At 43.5% G+C, this 17,845-nt stretch overlaps 1 protein-coding gene across 1 annotated transcript in view; it reads left to right on the top strand.

Annotated features, from left to right (window-relative positions):
* CSMD2 (CUB and Sushi multiple domains 2) overlaps positions 1-17,845 on the top strand; it is a 588,341-nt gene that overhangs the window by 365,624 nt on the left and 204,872 nt on the right. Inside the window, exon 14 of the mRNA XM_063104124.1 lies at positions 16,234-16,560. Within this exon, the coding sequence (XP_062960194.1) occupies positions 16,234-16,560 (327 nt within the window). The remainder of the gene's footprint in view (positions 1-16,233; positions 16,561-17,845) is intronic.

Genomic DNA, 17,845 nt, shown 5'->3' with positions numbered 1-17,845 from the left:
TCGACCTCAGTGCCCCACGCACAGGTGAGGCATGCCCCATTTTCCCTCCTCTTCGTGGCTGAAACCTGGTATTCCCTGTAAATATATAATTCCAGATTTTCCAGGACAAATGCAACTTCAAACATCATTTTCTTTGGCCCAGAAAATAAGATCACAATAGCTAGAGCCCTTAGAAATTGCTTTTCTTCAAATGTTTGGAGCCAGAGTTGGGATCAGCCAAGGTTTGAAAGCATCAGCCTCAGTGAGGGGGATAATATTCCTGGGAACTGTTTGTGATCAGGACAAAAGCCATGATAAGAGCTTCCTCTGCTTGGTATAACATTCTCCTCATTTCTTGAGGCTTCCTTCAAGGTCCTATTGGGCCATGGGTGACCTCAGAAAATAAGCAAGGAACTTGGGGAGTTTCAGGGCCCCCACCCTCTGTTACCCAGTCCTCAAGAACCTGGATGCTGAAGACCTGTGGTCTTGTTTTTCTAAGGATGTGCAGAGCTGGGGAGCCTGCTCTGTAGAAGGGCTCCCAGTGATCCAAAGAAATCATTGCCTTGAGCAGGAAGTCCATGGTGTAGCAGGAGGTGGGGAGGGTCTGTATTTGCTCCTGCACTGTAGAATGGGCACTACAGTCAAGGCCGTGAAGTATCCCAGGTCCATAGGGGCAGTCTGGGGAGGGTGAGCCAGATTTGAGGATTTGAGGGCACCCGGGGCTAGGAGGTATGACTCACAAAGGACATTGCCAGGCTTGCAGAATGTCCAGGGAAGTAGCCTCAACCCTTGTCCTGCCAGGTCAGTGTGGTTATGTGCACCACTTGTTACCTTCACGTTTAAATAGGCAGATACTTTATGGGGGAAGGAGGTGTCTTTGGTGGCCCTGCCTAGTCTAAAATAGACCCAAACCCATCTAATCTTTAGAGTCACTCAAAGGCCTTTCAAAATACAGAATTCCTGGCCTCATGCCCAGAAATTTCAATTCAGGTTCAGGATAGGGCCCAGGAATTGTAGTTCTAAAACCTTTCTAGGTGATCTAGATGTTAGGCTACTGTATGGAACACCTACTGTAAGCGAGTTGCTTGGGGGGAGTTTTGTGTCTTTCCTGAGGGACCAGTCCTTTGACAAGGCGGCAGCCCCACAAGGCATGGGGCTATGATGCATGTGCTGGTATGTTGTGGTCATATGTTGTTGCTGTGAGGCTGACCAGCCTGAGGCTGGCACAATTCAAATATTATGAAGGTCGTGGTCGTGGAATGTCCATCTCCATGTTGATACTCCAGCAGGGAGTGGGCTGCTTGGTCCAATACTCTGACATTATAACTTGATGTTGCAATTGCCTGCCTTTCATTTCATCTAAATGCAGCAAAATGTGGAGGGGAGGGGCTACTATGTACTGGGCATAGTGCTCGACAATGGGCAAGTAACAGGAATGATTCTGAATGGTTCTTGCTCTGGAAGAGCTCATAGTCTAGTAAGTGAGATAAGCACCTACTGTTATTATAAAGCAGTCTCTGAGTTATTTTGCAATAATAGATGTGGTCACAAAGTGCTACCAGAATGTAGAGGAAGAAAAATGTATTCCACTTGGCAGATTCTCAGAAGTCTTCTTGGAGGATTTTAGCACAGGCAAAATTTCAGTCCAGTCCAGCATAGAAATATGTCCAGAACAAACTGTGAATGTAGCCTAATCCAAGGCCCAGTCCAAAGGCCATGTTCCTACAACTAAGGGTCCTGTCTAAAGTGTATGAGGACCACAGCTACCTGGGTTGAATGGGCACTGGGAAAACTGACCAAGCTTTAGGAGTCTAATCCTGGGCTGTGACTTCTACCTGTGGGGGAATGGGGTATCTGTCATTCTCTCTTCAGCTTTCACCCTTGGGATCAAACCAACAGGTTCTTTTTTCTCTGTAAAACATTCAAAGTTATTTGTGTGTCTTCTCCACTGTGCTGTGCCCTGTCTGACTCAGAGAGCTATGGAGACAGAAGTAGTTTCACCAATCAGTCTGTTTTCATAGCTGCTGGCTCAGGAGCTGGAGCTTGAAGTTCTACAGTACCCCCTTCCCCGTTCTTTGAGGCTCTTGGTGAATCTATCATCTCGCTTGGACTTAAGTGGGTGGTGGTCTGAGGCAGCCCTGGACCATGGCTGGTTCTAGACTCCCCGAGTGAAGATGCTCTGAAGAAACAGCCTTGGAAGACATGGTAGACTCTCTGCGAGAGCTCAGGGGCCCAGACAAAGAGGACGAGCCCCTGAGGCCTCAGAAACCCAGTGGCCTGGACCTGCCATCCTGGGAGCACTTCTGAGCTCTTGGAGATGTAGTCCCTACACTTTCCTGAATTTCTGTGGGCTAATGGGAAGGCTTGGGCTCTTGGATTACATTGCTTCAGGATGGCTTTCTCCCCAGCTAATACCTGTGTCTGGCTGACCAGTTTAATAAGAGCCACTGAAGCTAATCCCAGCTGAGCAGACTGGAATCTGCTCCTGTGGGCAAGGATAGGACCCTACAAATATTACTTAGAGATCCCGGGGCTGGGCACAGGCAGCTTGGAATCTCACTGGAGTGAGAAGAACTTTGGGATAGCCGTTGCTTGGGATATGGAAGAACTGGGTCACCAGGGCTTCCATCTTTTATCCCACATGTCAGAGTTCATCAGAATCCCACAACCAAACTCAAGACTGACAGAATACCCAACACTCAAGTACAGAGCTGTTCAGCACCAGGCACCCCCTTGCAGCTGACCGAGCATCTCTCCTTTCATAAGTGGGTCTTCCCGCAGAAGGGGTTACACCAAGTCACAGTTGACAACCAAACAATCAATCATTCTTGCAAAGAAGCTGTCAGAGTCTTCTGGATTTGGAGTTTTCTGTTCATTCAATAAGGAGAAGAGGGACGGGGGACCGTTTGGTCAGGGGTCTTGTTTGGTAGAGGCTGTGCTAGGGGCTGAGTGGGGAGACACCCCTCTGGCTGCCTCAGTAGGCTGGTTGAGACCAGGAGATACATTGAGCAGAAGCTTGAGTGGGGATACAGCTGTCAGCAACAGAACTGGGCCACACGCCTTGTTTTCAATGCATCAGAGATTGAATGCTTACCTCCCACGTGCAGGCGCAATGCCGCACCTCTTGCCTTCACCAGCTTCGTCACATTGAGTCTTCACAGCAAAGCTGTAATTTAGAAGTTATTCATCCAATTTTTATACATGTGGAAGAAGATTCAGTGAGGTTAAGTAGCTGCCCCTCCCCCAAAAAGTGTAAAGCTAGTAAGTGAAAAATGACATGCAAACCCAATTTTTTAGGAGGATTCACATTTGCTCCAACTTTAGGATGGTGGCTTGGTTTGACTACATATATTTTCCAAAGGATTTCTGGTCTGGTTTTGACAAAAAATCTGAGCCTCCAAGAGTGTGGACTGAGCTGCCTCCCAGGAGCACAGAGCAAGGGCCCTTCTCCATGCTGTGCCGCATAAGTATCAGAATCTGTGCTGCGCACTGGTGACATGAGAGCCTCAGCCAACACCGAGGAGTACATGACTATCCCAGTTCAGAGCCTGGCCTTGGCAAGGCCTCTGAGCGTCTTGATGAAGAGGGCCTAAAGGCTAGGGTAAGCACCAGGAACGATTCCGGTGGGCATTATTCCAGAGGTGTGGCAAGAATCCATCATGGCTCCAGGTAAATTCCAGGCAGTGGGTAATTCCCAGAGGTTGTGCTGACAAGCAGTCAGGTAATTTATGCCAAGAATCTAACTAACCTCTAAGTAGTATGGAGCACAGAGTCCAGCCATGGCGGGCAAGACTTAGCAATTGTCAGACTCCCACCAGTGGGATTCAGTTTAGGATTCCAATCCCAGATGGGATTGGGTTGCAAATGAAGAAGTTAAAGCAAAAGCTACTTCCACAGGATAAAGGATACTTTTGTGGGAAGGAAATAAAAGGACCATGAATGAGTAAGGTGACCGTATATCCCTATTTGCTTAGGACAACCCCAGTTTATATCTTTTGTTCTAGGTAATTATTAATGGTGCCACCTTTCATTTTCAAAAGTGTCCCAGCTGGGCAATATGTTATGTGGCCACGCTAACTATGACCCAACAGACTTCATGCCAAGAAAGGGAGTGGGCCTCGGCTTAATGATTTGGATGCCAAGGGAGATCTCTGAGCAAAAGGTCTATGAGACTGTATGTGATTAACCCCTTCCTAGCTCTCTGCCCTCTTCCCGTGCCACTCTTTCTCTCGGAACTCTTTCCTACCTCAGTGCCTTTGCACTTACAGTTTACCATGTGGAATGTCCCTCACGAGGCTGGCTCCTTCTCATCATCCCTCTACTGTTGCCCTCCCAGAGAGGCCCTCTCTCACCACCTTATCCAGGAGAGTGGTTCTTCACTTTTTATTTTCTTCATGCACCCTTTCATAAGTGTATTAGTCAACTTTTGCTATGGCATCAACAGCCCCCAAATCTCAATGGCTTGCAGCAGTAAATATTTCTTTCTTGCTCACATTCCATGAGGGCTATAGGTCGGTTGCAGTTCTACAGGGCTTTGCTGGGCTCCATGTAGCATCTCATTCCGGAACCCAGGCTGAAGGACCAACCTGTACCTAGGGCATGCTGTTCTCATGGCAGAAAGCAAAAGCTCCAAGGGACAAAGCCAAACCACCCAAGCACATTGAAAAGCTCTGCTTGGAAATGCCTATGTCATGTCCACTCACATGGGCTAAAGCTAATCACAAGACCAAGCCCAAAGTCGGTGGGGGTACAGAAGAGGGCTCCACCTAAAGGTATACATGGCAAGGGCAGGGAGGGAACAAATGATTGCAAACAAATAATGTGATCTACCACAGTGATCGGCGCTGATTTTGTTTGTTGATGGTCTGGCACCCTCACTGGACTGTAAACTCCTGAGGACAGAACTGTATATGTCTTGTTCATTGCTTTGTCTCCAGCACCAACCATATAGCAAATTCTTAGAGGGTATTCGTTTCCTATTTTTGTTATAGTTATTATTAGTAATATTAGTATTGGTGTCATTATATAGACAAAGCCCACATGGTAGGAGTGGGAGAGGATTTGGTTTGGAAAATGCTTGGCCACCCAGGGCCTCTTAGCAGCAGGATTGTATTTTACGGCCCTCAGCTAGCTGGTGGAGCTGTGGCCAAAGGGGGCTTTGGCAACTTATGGGATAAGGCTGATATACAGACTCCATGACTACAGCTAGGAAGGATAAGTGAGGGCTGGGAGGGACCCATGCCACTCAATCAAAATGATGCTTAACAGTTTTGCAGGTAGATAGGAAGAGAGAACATTCTAGAAAGAAAGAAAATAGTCTGGGCAAAAGCACAGATGTGGGGTTAGCCTTGCACATTTACAGAGCTGCAAGTAGTCTCATCTGACTGGAGTGTAGGGTGCAGTGGGGAGGGGGGAGGAAAGTAATGATAAAAGAGCTTGCCAAGGGCCTTGGGTCATTGAAAGTCTTTTGTGCCCCTTTGAGGAATCTAGACTTTATCCCCTGTGCAATGAGGAGTATTTCAAGAGCTCTAAACAAGGAGGTAACAGCGCAAGAATTTGTAATTTACGTAATTGACCCTGGAGCCAGTATGGAAGATGGATTCAAAAGGTGTGAGATTTAAAGTAGGAAACCAGGTAGACAACTGCAGTGGGAAGAGGACCTCAACCTAATAGGGGTGTGATGGGGATGAGACAAGTACAAGAGATACTGAAGAGATAGAATCAACAGAAGTTAGTTACTGTTTGGGTATGCGAGCGAGGGAGCAGGAGTTGATACATTTTGCTTAGGCAACTAAGTGTTGTCATTTATGGAGATAAGGAATGAAGGGAGTTTAGGAAAATAGATAAAGAGCTCAATTTTGGCCTTGCATTCGAGGACCATTGGGATCTCCAGTGGAAATGCACATCAGACAGTTTTGTATCAAGACTGGAATGTGGCAGGAGGGTCTGTGCTACCAGCATTTGTTTGGGAGGCAGTGACATAAAGGAGGAGAGGGTGGGGAGTGAGAAATGGGCTTAGGGAAAGCCCACACCTGGGTGATGGCAGAGGTGAATGATCTGTTGATGCCAGGGAACATTCTAAGTCCTAGAATCTAGAACCAAGTTTGGGGAAGACAACTAGGAGTTCAGTTTTGGACATATTTAGTTCAATTTGCTGTGATGATATCCAAACCTTCTCATGGTCCTCTCCACCTCTGCCATCCCCTCCAGCTCATCTCGCGTTCCTTGCTCCATGGATCACCGAGCTCTGCCATGCGGCCTCCCTCCCCCTCACATCCACTAAGCTCATTCCCGCCTCAGGGCCTCTGCACTTGCAATTCTTCCCACCTGGGTGGCTGGCTCCTTAACACCAGGCCACAGTCCAGAGGTCCCCTCCTCAGACAGGCCATCTCTGACCCCCTTTCTGAAAGTAGCCCATCCTCACTCTATTCACTCTTTTCCCCTTCGCCCAGTCTTATTTTCTTTGTCACCTATTAGAATGTAAACTTCACAGGGGCTGGGGACTTTGCTTATCCTTCTTTTTGGCTGCTAATCTTGTACCTAGAACAGTGACTGGCACACAGCAGATGTCCCTTGCTCCACCAGTACTCAAGCCAGGTGGAGACTTTTCAACTAAAACCATTGGCTATACAGGTCTGGAGCTCACAAGAGAGATCTGTCCTGAAGATACACATTTAGGAGTCACATTGGGGGCAATATGCCCTAAAGAAAACATGTACTGTGAGATGACGATCCTGAAATAGATCCTTTCATGTTTCAAAATGTAAAAGTCATGTGGAAGAGGAAAGCTTTCAAATGACTGCAAAGGGACAGACAGAGCTAGAGCTGGAAAACCTGGATTGGCTGTCATGGGAGACAGAACAAAAGTGTTTCAGGAATGAGAGGGGTCAACTCTGTCGAATGCCCTGCTAATTTGTCTCAGGACATCAGTGCCCAAATCCTGCCAGTCCAAGAGGTGGGCACTGGATGGAAAGATGAAACACAAAAACTTGAGCACAATCCGTGGCTTTTCGATTGGATCACATCAAGCACGAATTTAAGAGGACGTACCATGTGCTCAGGAAATGCATAGCTAGTATTGTCCATTTTTCTTTGATGCTCCTTAAATGTGTGTAGTTTCTAGAAGGCATCCTCAGTTTTCTCCTCAGAGAACTGAGCCTAAAGTTAACTTAATCTTCTTTATGATAATATGAACCCTGATGGTTGACTAGCTTCACCCCTGACGTATGTGACCTTGAGAACTTCACATAGCATGGTTGGGACCAGCGAAGTTAAATGATAACTTTCACCAAGCTCCAGTGCCAAAGATGACATTAAGATAACTGGGATGGAAATTTACATACACTGAGCTTCTGAGCAGAAAGAGAGGGAAGAAAGTTAAGGTTGGGTTTGTAAAGCTCTGCTTTGAGCTCAGCTATAGCATTAATCAATCAGCAGAGCTGCCTCACTTTACTGAACCAAGACACAATGAAGCAAGAACAATCTGATTGGGCCACTTCTGCTTGAGTGAGCATTGCTGGAGAAAATCGCCCAACCAAGCAAATTGGCGCTGCTATAAATTCAATCTCACCAATCTCAATCAAGCCTGCAACCGTGCCTGGCAATCCATCTGTGTTTCTCAAGTCAGTCTATTTTCCACTTCTCTATGGAAACTACCCCAAGCATTCTCCACACTCCTAAAACCCATGAACAGCCCCCTCTCCTCACCTTACACTCGAGAGTGACCTTGCCTCCCACCTCACAGGCAGCACCTTCAACTTCCAAATACTAGATGCCACACCTGCAGACCCATACCCGTTCTCACCCTTCCTCCACCCTTCCCATCTTTTATAATAGAGAGATGATCAATTCTTTCTCCCATCAAAAACCAATTCCCTTATAGATTATACATCAAGAAAAAATTTTTAAACTCCCCCATGTAGGCTTTAGATCAGGGACCTTCAGATACCTCTGACATCACTGTAAGAAATGCATTTTCACATTGCAGCTCAGGATGCACTTGCACGTAATTGAAACTCACATTTCAAAATCAGCACTTACCTTTACTACCTACGATGAACTCAGATTATTTTCCATTCCCTCCCCATTTTTTTTGGTTGTTTGTTTTTTGTGGGGTTTTTTTTGGGGGGGTAGTTTTGTTTTGTTTTGTTTGTTAACATCCAGCCCATGACCCACCCTATCGATTTCATGACCAGTCACTAGTGGGTTGCAACCCACTGTTCCATACGTTTTGCTATAGTTTCTCCCTCGTCTCTCCTCTTCCCAGGAATCTTATGCCGGTATAATTCATCCTCCTTCTGCATCTTTAGCCACTCCCTCTGCCACTTCCTTCCCATCAACGCTTAAATTGTCTCAGGTCTTTCTTCACACTTCACGTCTCCTTGCAGGCTCTCTGACACTCTTTTACATCCAAACTTCTCTGACAGAATGTCTACCCCTGCTGTGTTCCTTCCTCACCTCCCAGTCCCCTGCCACCCCACTCCATTCTGACTTCCATGTCCACTGTGTCTCTGAAACTGCTGTCCTCAAGAAGATCCTCTTGTTGCTGAAACCTAGGGATCATTTTCAGCCCAGGGGATACATGATGCTGAGCAGTCTTGCAGAACAGATGGCCCTTCCTCCTTCTGGAAACACTCTTTCCTCGTCTGCGTGACACTGCTCTTCCAGTTTTCCTCCTACCTCTTGCCTGCTTGGTCTCTGTCTGCCCTGCCAGCTTCTCTCCTTTCTCTCGAAAAGTTTCATGCTCTCTTTTTTTTCTTTGCCAACTGGATAGCCCCGTTGTTTTAAGTTTTTGTTTTCTAATAATATTGTACATTTTCCACATCTTATTAACCAACGTTATTTATTCTTTTGTTAGTTACCTATTAATTTCCTTGGCAGATATTTCTGTGTTGAGTGTTTATCTTTTTATGGAATTACAGTTCTTTATGTAGTTAGCATAATAAATATTCAGCTGTGATAACTTGCAAATATTTTCTCTCCTTTTGTGCCTCAGTATTTAGCTTTTGTTTATTGTGATTTTTGAAATCCAAAAGTTTTCTATTTCAGTAGTTTAAAATATTGTTTCCCTTATGATTTCTAATTTTGATATAATGCTAAGAAATTCCTTTCCCACCTCTGAGATTATACAAATATTCCATATATTTTCTTCTAGTACAGGTTGAGTATCTCTTATCCGAAATGCTTGGGATCAGAAGCGTTTCAGATTTCAGGTTGTTGTTGTTGTTTTAATTTTTGAATATTTGCATATATATAATGAGTTATCTTGGGGATGGGACTCAGGTCTAAATAAAAAATTCACGTATGTTTCATATATACTTTTTACACATCGTCTGAAGGTAATTTTATACAATATTTCTAATAATTTTGTGCACTCATCTCATGAGGTCAGATGTGGAATTTTCCACTTGTAACATCATGTTGGTGCTCAAAAACTTTCAGATTTTGGCGCATTTTGGTTTTTGGATTTTTGGATCAGGGATGTTCAACCTGTATTTCTATGGTACATGGAATGGGATGTGGATCTAATTTTTTTCAGCAACTGGTTACCATTTGTCCTAGAAACGTATTTTTTTGTTTGACTGCTTTTTTCTGTTTTCTCTTTAGCTAGCACCATGTATTGATCAATTGACTGTTCCCTTGCTAATTCAACCCCCCCCCTTATATACTAATTTTTATTTCTTCTTACATTCCTGTGTCCATTTCTGGACTTTCTTTTCCAGTTCCATTGATCTCTCATTTGAAACTAATACAATACTGATTGTATTATCTCAGCTTTATAATATTTTAATATATTATATTTAATATCTGAGTTGGCAAGCCCTGCCTCCACTGGGAGGAAATAGGTGTTGGGCTCTGGAACCAGGCTTAGTGGTTTATTATCCCAGTCTCATCACTTACAGGCAGTGTGACCATGGGCAGGTTTCTTGGACTCAGCTTCTCATCTGTAAAATAGGTTAATATTAGTACCCACCTCAGAGGGGTGCTGTGAGGGTTAATGAGTTAAAACACATGATGCTCTTGCAATGCCAACTAGCACCTCATATGCTATTATTCCTTATCTATCCCAAGGAGAGCTTGATTATTTTCACCTGTTTATTTCAACAGATGGCTCTTAACAATAGTTTTGTCCCAGAAAAAAAAAAAAAATTAGTGTGGATCCTGCCTGGAATTGTGTTAAACTTATACCGTGGTTTGAGGATAATTGTCATCTTGGCAAGATGAACTTTTTTCATCCAGGAACAGTCTGTTTCGCCATTTTTAAATAATCTTCACTATCAGAAAACTTTTGTTACTTTTGTTATATAGGTCATGTTTGTTTATTATTTTAGGGCTGAATTTGATTTGCTAGCACTCTGCATATAGGATTTTTTTTTTTTAACCATGAAGGTACTTCAAAAAGTTCGTGAAAAGATTCTTTTAATTATCTTTTAATTCTGTTTTCCACAAACTTTTTGAAGTACCCTGTAGGTGTGTCCGTGTGTTAGTAGGTGGGTGTGAGTATTTGTATCATACGTACTATCATTATGGCAGTATTTGTATTAATAAAAAAATTAATGAAATTAATTTTAAAAGCATGGCTTTTATGAGTTTAGGATGTTAAAGTACTGGCCATGAAACCACCTACTGCATAAGTATTTTCCAGTTTCCTCGGCTTTTTCCCTTCATGCTAATTTTGGTAATTCAAATTTGTCTGGGCATTTCTCCATTCTGTCAGGATTTCAAATGTATTAGTATGTTATGCGTAATATTTTTTTATAATTGGATTGTCACCTGTATTAGCTCATTTCTGTTGCTTATAATGGAATTCCTGAAATTGGGTAATTTATAAAGAAATGAAATTTATTTCTTACAGTTTCAGAGGCTGGGAAGTCCAAAGCCCATGAAACACCTCTGGGGAGGGCCTTCTTAGTGTGAACTCTCTGCAGAGTCCTGTGGCAACCAGGGTGTCACATGGGGAGAATGGGCTGAGCAAGAGAGAGCTAGCCGCCTCACTTGCTTTCCTTTTAAGTCATCAGAACATGCCCATTACTCCATGAATGAATCAATCCATTCACAAGGGCATAGTCCTCACAATCTCATCATCTCCCAAAGACCCCACTCTTCAATTACCATAATAGGATTTCCCACCCTCTTAACACTGTTGCAATGGAGATTAAGTTTCCAATACATGAGCTTTTGGGCGACACATTTGACCCATAGCATGGATTTTATACAGACTTCCTTGTAGCCTAATGTAAGGTACATTTTTGTAATGTTCCATGGGCACCTGTAAAGAAGATTTTGTTCCTTAACTGCTACAGAGTTTCAATTAACACATAGACACCCATATGATAATATTTTTCAGATCCTCAATATCTTTATTTGCTTTAGATTAGTATATTATATTTTGTCTGTTTCAGGGCTTTGGGGCATAAAATATTATAACTGTCATATTTTCATTTTGGAATGTGCCGATTATCCATGTTTTGACTGTCATCTTTGGATTTTGTTTTGGGTCTTTATCAGAATTAGTGAGGACTCCCTTTGCTTTGTCAGGCCCTGAGTAATTGAATTATCATGTTGAAAGCAGTGAGGCCAGCAGTGAGAACACTATAAGAAAAACAAAGTAAACGAGGGTTCTTCAACAAGCCCCTTTTATCTTCTACTCAAGATCATATTAAAGAATAATCCAATATTACACACAGTAATTACACATCCTCTTATGAATGGAGCTTCCACCTTTATTATTTTTCAAAAGCCTGAGCCATGTGAGAGCCCTCTGACTTAAAGCTTTATCCAGTGTCGAGATCCTTGAGCACAACCTGGTAACTACTTCTGAAGGGGAAAGTGCCTGATCTCCCTCTTTTAACCTGGGTGATTGATAGGGATGAGATCCAATCACAATTCTTCTTTGGCTCCTCATTTTTCCTTTCCTGTTTTCTAATAGAAATGTTATCATGTAATATGCATACATAATTTCCCAGAGCAGGAAAGATTTGAACTTTGTAGGACAATGAACTCTTCCTTTTCCTGGCCTTGTTGCAACAGGTCTGAGTTATCTCTTGAGATGGAAGAGTTTTTAGGGCCACATTATTGTTCTAATAGTATCTTCTTCCGGTGTGAGAAGAAATGTCTCCTGGTAGCTATCCAGAAGACTTTAGGCTGGAAAAAAAAACTCCTTTTTTGTTGTTGTTCACATTTGCTTCCACCAGCAGTTCTCAAACCCTGGCTGCAGTCTGGGACCACCTGGGGAACTTTTAAAGTCTGCGATGCCCTGGACCCACTCCACCAGTTAAGTAGGAATCTCTAGAACTTGGGCATCGGCAAATTTTAACACTCTTCTAATGTGAAGCTGGGCCATCTTGCCCATTCCTTTACTTATGCCTATTCAGGTTCACTTTGTTTTAGCTGTGTGTCTTGTCCCCAAGTGAGAGTTATATTTTACTAGGAGATTAACCTGTATACATTTATCGTCATAAATGACATTTTGTCTTTTATTTTTTTAGCATCTTACTTTACAGTTCCTCTCTTTATGCTTCCTTGTTGTTTCCTTTGAATTCCATTTTTTTTCTAAATTGACTGCTTTGCTTTTTCCCCTTTGGTAATTTTGAAGATATGCTATTTCATATTATATTACTAATTACATTTAACATCTTTAAAAACATGCTCTAACCTATATTTCTCTAATTAACCACAGAAACTATAAAACAATTCCTTTCAAGATGAGGAAATTAGCATATCTCCTTGCTCCAAGTTTACTATTTATATCAGTATAATCTGGGATATTTTACCCTGGGGTTCGGATAGGAGTGATAGAGTGATTTTCTCTTCCAAAGAATATTCGTTACACTCACATTCCATTTTATATAACTACGTTTATAGCAATTATTTAGATTCATTACTATGTTGGTTTGTTTGCTTGTTGCCAACCTTTTTAAAAAATTTTTTATTAGCCGTAGCTTTCTGATACTTGAGTTCTTCGTTTTGATACATCTCTCGGTTGGATAGAAAACATCTTTAGGTAGTGTTTTATGAAGGTTATGTGAATAGTATATTTGTTGAGGTCTTTGATATTTGAGAGCAGCTTTCTGTTGTCTGCTGTTTAACAACTTGTCTGGGTCACTCCCTTTTCTACTCTAAATTACTTAAGCACACATCTGCACTGTGTCTATGAGAAATGGGTGGAGAGTCATGGCAGAGTATTTTTCCCAAGTTTCCAGAACTGAAGCAGGTGTTCACCTATTTTTACAGACTTTGGTCAGCTCTTTCAGTTGAGATTTGGAGTGCTATGGGGTTGTGAGGTCCATGTGCTCATGTCACCATTTTTTCGGATAGTCTCAACCGTTAGATACTTATTGATTCATTCAGCAAATATTGATTGAGCACCTACAATGTGCCAAGCATTGTGGGAGCCATTAGAGATTGAGCAGAATCAAATGGACAAGATTTCTGCTGTCATGGAGTATCCGTTTGTATTGGGAAATGGGAGGGACAGACCATAAACAACTAAACACCTGAACAAGATAATTTTAGAGATGATAAGCAAACTTACTGTATCTTGCTGTTCATATTCCAAAGCGGTGTCCCTGGAAAAGGCTGTAAGGAAAAAAGAGTAAGGTAATGGATTATGGGGTGGACGATGGGGTGGGGGATGGGAGTGTTATTCGTCAAATTCTCCTGTGCAGCAAGTCCATTTGTTCACACGCTCACACTGCCCCGGTCGTCTTTCCTCTGAACCTGTGGCACTTTTCTTTGTCTTCAATCCACCTTGGACTTGTTCGGCAGGCCACATAATTTGCCGTCTTCTGTCTTCAAGGTTGTTGCCCTTGGGTTATGTTTCCTTGTTATTCGCATCATGCTCCCCACTGGATTACCACAGAGCTGGAGACTGTGGCTGCGTCTAGTCATCCGTGTCTGGCCTAGAGCCCCCCAATTCAGTGCTGATGTCGTGTTTGGGGTCCACAGTTGGATCTTCAGCAGATTTGAGGAGTGTCTGAGGTCAGACTTAGACCCAATGGGCAGTATTGTTCTTGTACTGGGAGACAGATTTGAGGGGTGGCTAAGAGCTTGGTCCCTGGAAACAAACTGTATGGATATGGATTCAATGCTACCATTTACTAGCCATGTGACGCTGGCTAGTGACTTAACCTTTGTGTGCCTCAGCGTCTTCATCTTTCAGTGAGATTAGGGACAGTACCTCTCTCGTAGTGTTACTGTGACAGTTAATTAAGTAATTGATAAAACGTGCTTGAAATGGTGTCTGTACTTAGTAAACCCTCAATAATATATAATAATCACTCATATTAATTATATCTTGCAGTGCTAAAAGCTTTTTTATGTCTTCCTCTCCCCTTAGTTCTAATTCTTTCTATACTTATAAAATATAGGGATGACAGAGACGAGACTGGATGCGTCTTAGTTACCAGGCTTACTTTGCTGAATTTGATGGGAGAGCTTTCAGCAGCAGTTGGGAAAGAAATAACTCATGCAAAAAAGGGAAAGATGCATGGAGTAGGGAACATCAGGAAGAAACTCACTGCAAGGAGCCACCGATTCCTTTGTTTTGTGTGCTTTTTTCCTTTGGCAAACATGATTTCATTATTATTTTTCATCTTAGCTTCATTATAATTAGTAAGTCAAATATTATACTCACTTCATTGTGAATACTACCACCAAACATTAATATAAATATTATGGAAGGATTTAAAGTTTTCCCATATTCATTTTTATCTTCTTCACACTTTTATATATTAAAAAACTGTTTAGAATGAGCCTATAGCATTTTTACAATCAGAAGAACTAGATTTTTTTTATTTTGAAAAAATATCACTCGGAAACCTACAACCCTAATACAATTTTTATTTGGGGGCTCATGTCCAGTCTCATTAATATATAAACAAATATTTAATAGCTATAATTAAAAGTACACATATAATTTTATGATCTACTGTTTTACTTAAAATGACATCTAACAGTCTTTCTACAGGGACGTATTTCTCACTTTAATGATGGCATTCAAACTGCATCACATTAAAGGCTGTAATTTACTGCACATTATTGGACTGACATATAGGTTGTTCACATTTTTTCTCTGTAATAAAATTATGTCACTGTGACTATCTTTGTCCATGTGGCTCTTTTTCTTTTGAGTTAATTCCTAGAGATTGCTGAATATCAGAGTATTTGTGGCTCTTGATAAGAATTCATATTCTCTCTTCCAAAAGGATTATAACACTTTACTCTGCAACTGGCAATACATTCATATCTTGAGTTTCCATGAAGCCTCAACAATATTAGGTTTTATCGTTTTTCTTTATTTTTTTCTAGTGAGATAGACTGTGTTTTCCTGTGAACTCTATTTTCTCCCATGTGAATCCTCTGACCATGTGCTTTGCTCATCTTGGTGATGTTCCTATGTAAAAGCTCTAAATCAATATTAATATTTTCCCTGTGTCATAGTTGTTGCAATTATTTTTTTATTCTATTATTTTCCTTTTACTTTTGCTTTAGTGTTCGTTTGTTTTTCCATTTATGACACTTTTCTTGCCTCATCCTTGTTCCAGGGTCTGCTAGTAATTGGCATGAAAAGGGTTTAAAATAAGGGTTTTCAGAAGAGTGGATCCTTAGAGGGTAACAGGAAGCAAGCAGGGCATCAAGATGAGACCCTGTCACCTTTCTCACCCCCTGTCCTTAAAAGCTTTGGTCTCTGAAAGATGGTGCTTCCCTGGCACCTCCTTAGCAATAGTGTTGTAGCTTCAGGTTGTCGGAATCTTCATGGCATACTTATTATTTCCCCATTAAAAGCATTTAAAGGAGAGAAATGGCCTTGGACTGTCTCCACCCTGGTTACCATCTGGGGGGATTACCGTTGTATCATTAAGCAATGCCCTTTCCAACTGCTGTAAACCAAGCTGAGAGGGGTTAGGGACTGTGACTCTACTTTAAGCTTGAACGATGGTTTTCCCTAACCCAAGAGACCAAGAGCATGCAGACACTGCCTGGACAAGTGTCCTGAAAGGGGGAGGGACCAAGAAAAGACCAACTCCACCACAGCTGCCATTTGCCAAAGGGACCCTTCCCAGCGCCATGCCCAGCATGGAACCCAGCATGCCTCCTGCCTAGATCCCAGAGCCCAGCCAGTCCAGCCCAACCCTTGTGCCACCCTTTTCTCTATTGCTCTTTAAACTAAGAAAACGCTTCCCCTGCCAGCCCTTGGTGGCCCACGTGGAGTGTTGGGGGCACTTACTGACGTCCACTGCTCTTCTCTTGCAGTTTCCTGCTTTTTCAACTTCACCAGCCCCTCTGGGGTCGTCCTGTCTCCCAACTACCCAGAGGACTACGGCAACCACCTCCACTGCGTCTGGCTCATCCTGGCCAGGCCCGAGAGCCGCATCCACCTGGCTTTTAATGACATTGACGTGGAGCCTCAGTTTGATTTCCTGGTCATCAAGGATGGGGCCACCGCTGAGGCCCCTGTCCTGGGCACCTTCTCAGGAAACCAGCTTCCTTCCTCCATCACAAGCAGTGGCCACGTGGCCCGTCTCGAGTTCCAGACTGACCACTCCACGGGGAAGAGGGGCTTCAACATCACCTTTACCAGTGAGTCCTCCCCTTGTCGCCAGCTGACCATGCCTCTGAGTGTCCCCCATGGAGAGTGTTGATGGGCCAGTTCCAAGGGCATTGCTGGGCTGCAGTGCCCAGGCATGGAGCTCCCAGCAGGACCAGGAAAAAGCATAAAGCTCTGGCTGCTGGGCAGGGGGCTCTTTTCTGTGGAGTCACTCTCTTTGGAGCATTTGTTTCCCATAGATGTGATATGCGATGTACAAGGAGACTGGAACCTCATGTTTGCCTTTCACTTGCCCCCTCCTAGAAGGCCCAGCTAGACCTGGGGAGGGCCCAAGGGAGAGAAGACCTCTGTCATTCTCTCATTAGCTCCTGGTTCCCTCTCTGATGTGCTGCCCCAAATCCCTGAGTTCCCGCTTACTGTTGACCTCTGGTATCTCTAGTGGGGCTGCTCACATTCTGCTTTGCCCAGTTCTCATTCCCATAGCCAAATCAAAAACAATGATTTGGAGCCGTGTTTGGCTCCAAAGGCTTCTTGGAGCCAACTCTTAGGGCATATCTTCATAGCCCTTCCCAGAGCCACAGTCTGAAAGTTGTTCCCTGCAGTTTCAATCCCAGTCCTCTTTTCTAGAAGCAGTCTGAAGCTCAGTGATAATTATGTTCATTTCTGTGTCTCATGGTTACAGTGGGAACAGGGGTAGGGGCTGAAGCGTGGAGATAGCTAGCCACCAAAGAAAACGAGAAGTGGCTATCAGATTACAGAAGCTATAAAGCTGGTGAACTTGGCCACTGCAAATCATCCTGTGGGGCTGAAGCTGGGTCTGCCTGTGCGGTTAGATCCTTTCCCAGAGGCTGCTTATGAAATGTCAGTCCCCAATTCAAGCCCTGTCCCACGCCCACAAACACATGCATAGAACTCATCTTTTTGACAGCACTAATCTCCATCCCCACTCCCACCCTTGTCACAGAAGCCTTGCCTCCTTGTCCCACCTGTTCCTGGGGCTCAGTTGAGGTGAAGACATTAAGTACTACATGGTGGGCCACTTGGAATCCCAGATTCCAAGGAACCAGCCAGGCTAAAGGCCTGTTCCCCTCACCACCCTTCATCACGATACCAGACTTGCTGGAAACAATTGACCTTCTCAGGTGTGTCTCCTTCGGGGGATTCCTGCTTCCATCATCCGTGGGCAGGAGGAAGTAGAGCCCAGCTCTGTCTTCTTTCCTAATCTTCCTAGTCTAGCACTGAAGTACTGGGTTTTAGCTTATCTGTCCTCCTGCCTGCTCTCCCCATGAGATCATGAGCTCTGGAAAGGAGCGGGCA

The sequence above is a fragment of the Cynocephalus volans genome, chromosome 8, assembly GCF_027409185.1.
Source record: "Cynocephalus volans isolate mCynVol1 chromosome 8, mCynVol1.pri, whole genome shotgun sequence".
Classification (NCBI taxonomy): domain Eukaryota; kingdom Metazoa; phylum Chordata; class Mammalia; order Dermoptera; family Cynocephalidae; genus Cynocephalus; species Cynocephalus volans.
Note: the sequence above shows the minus strand (reverse complement) of the source record. Positions and strands in the feature narration are given on the sequence as shown.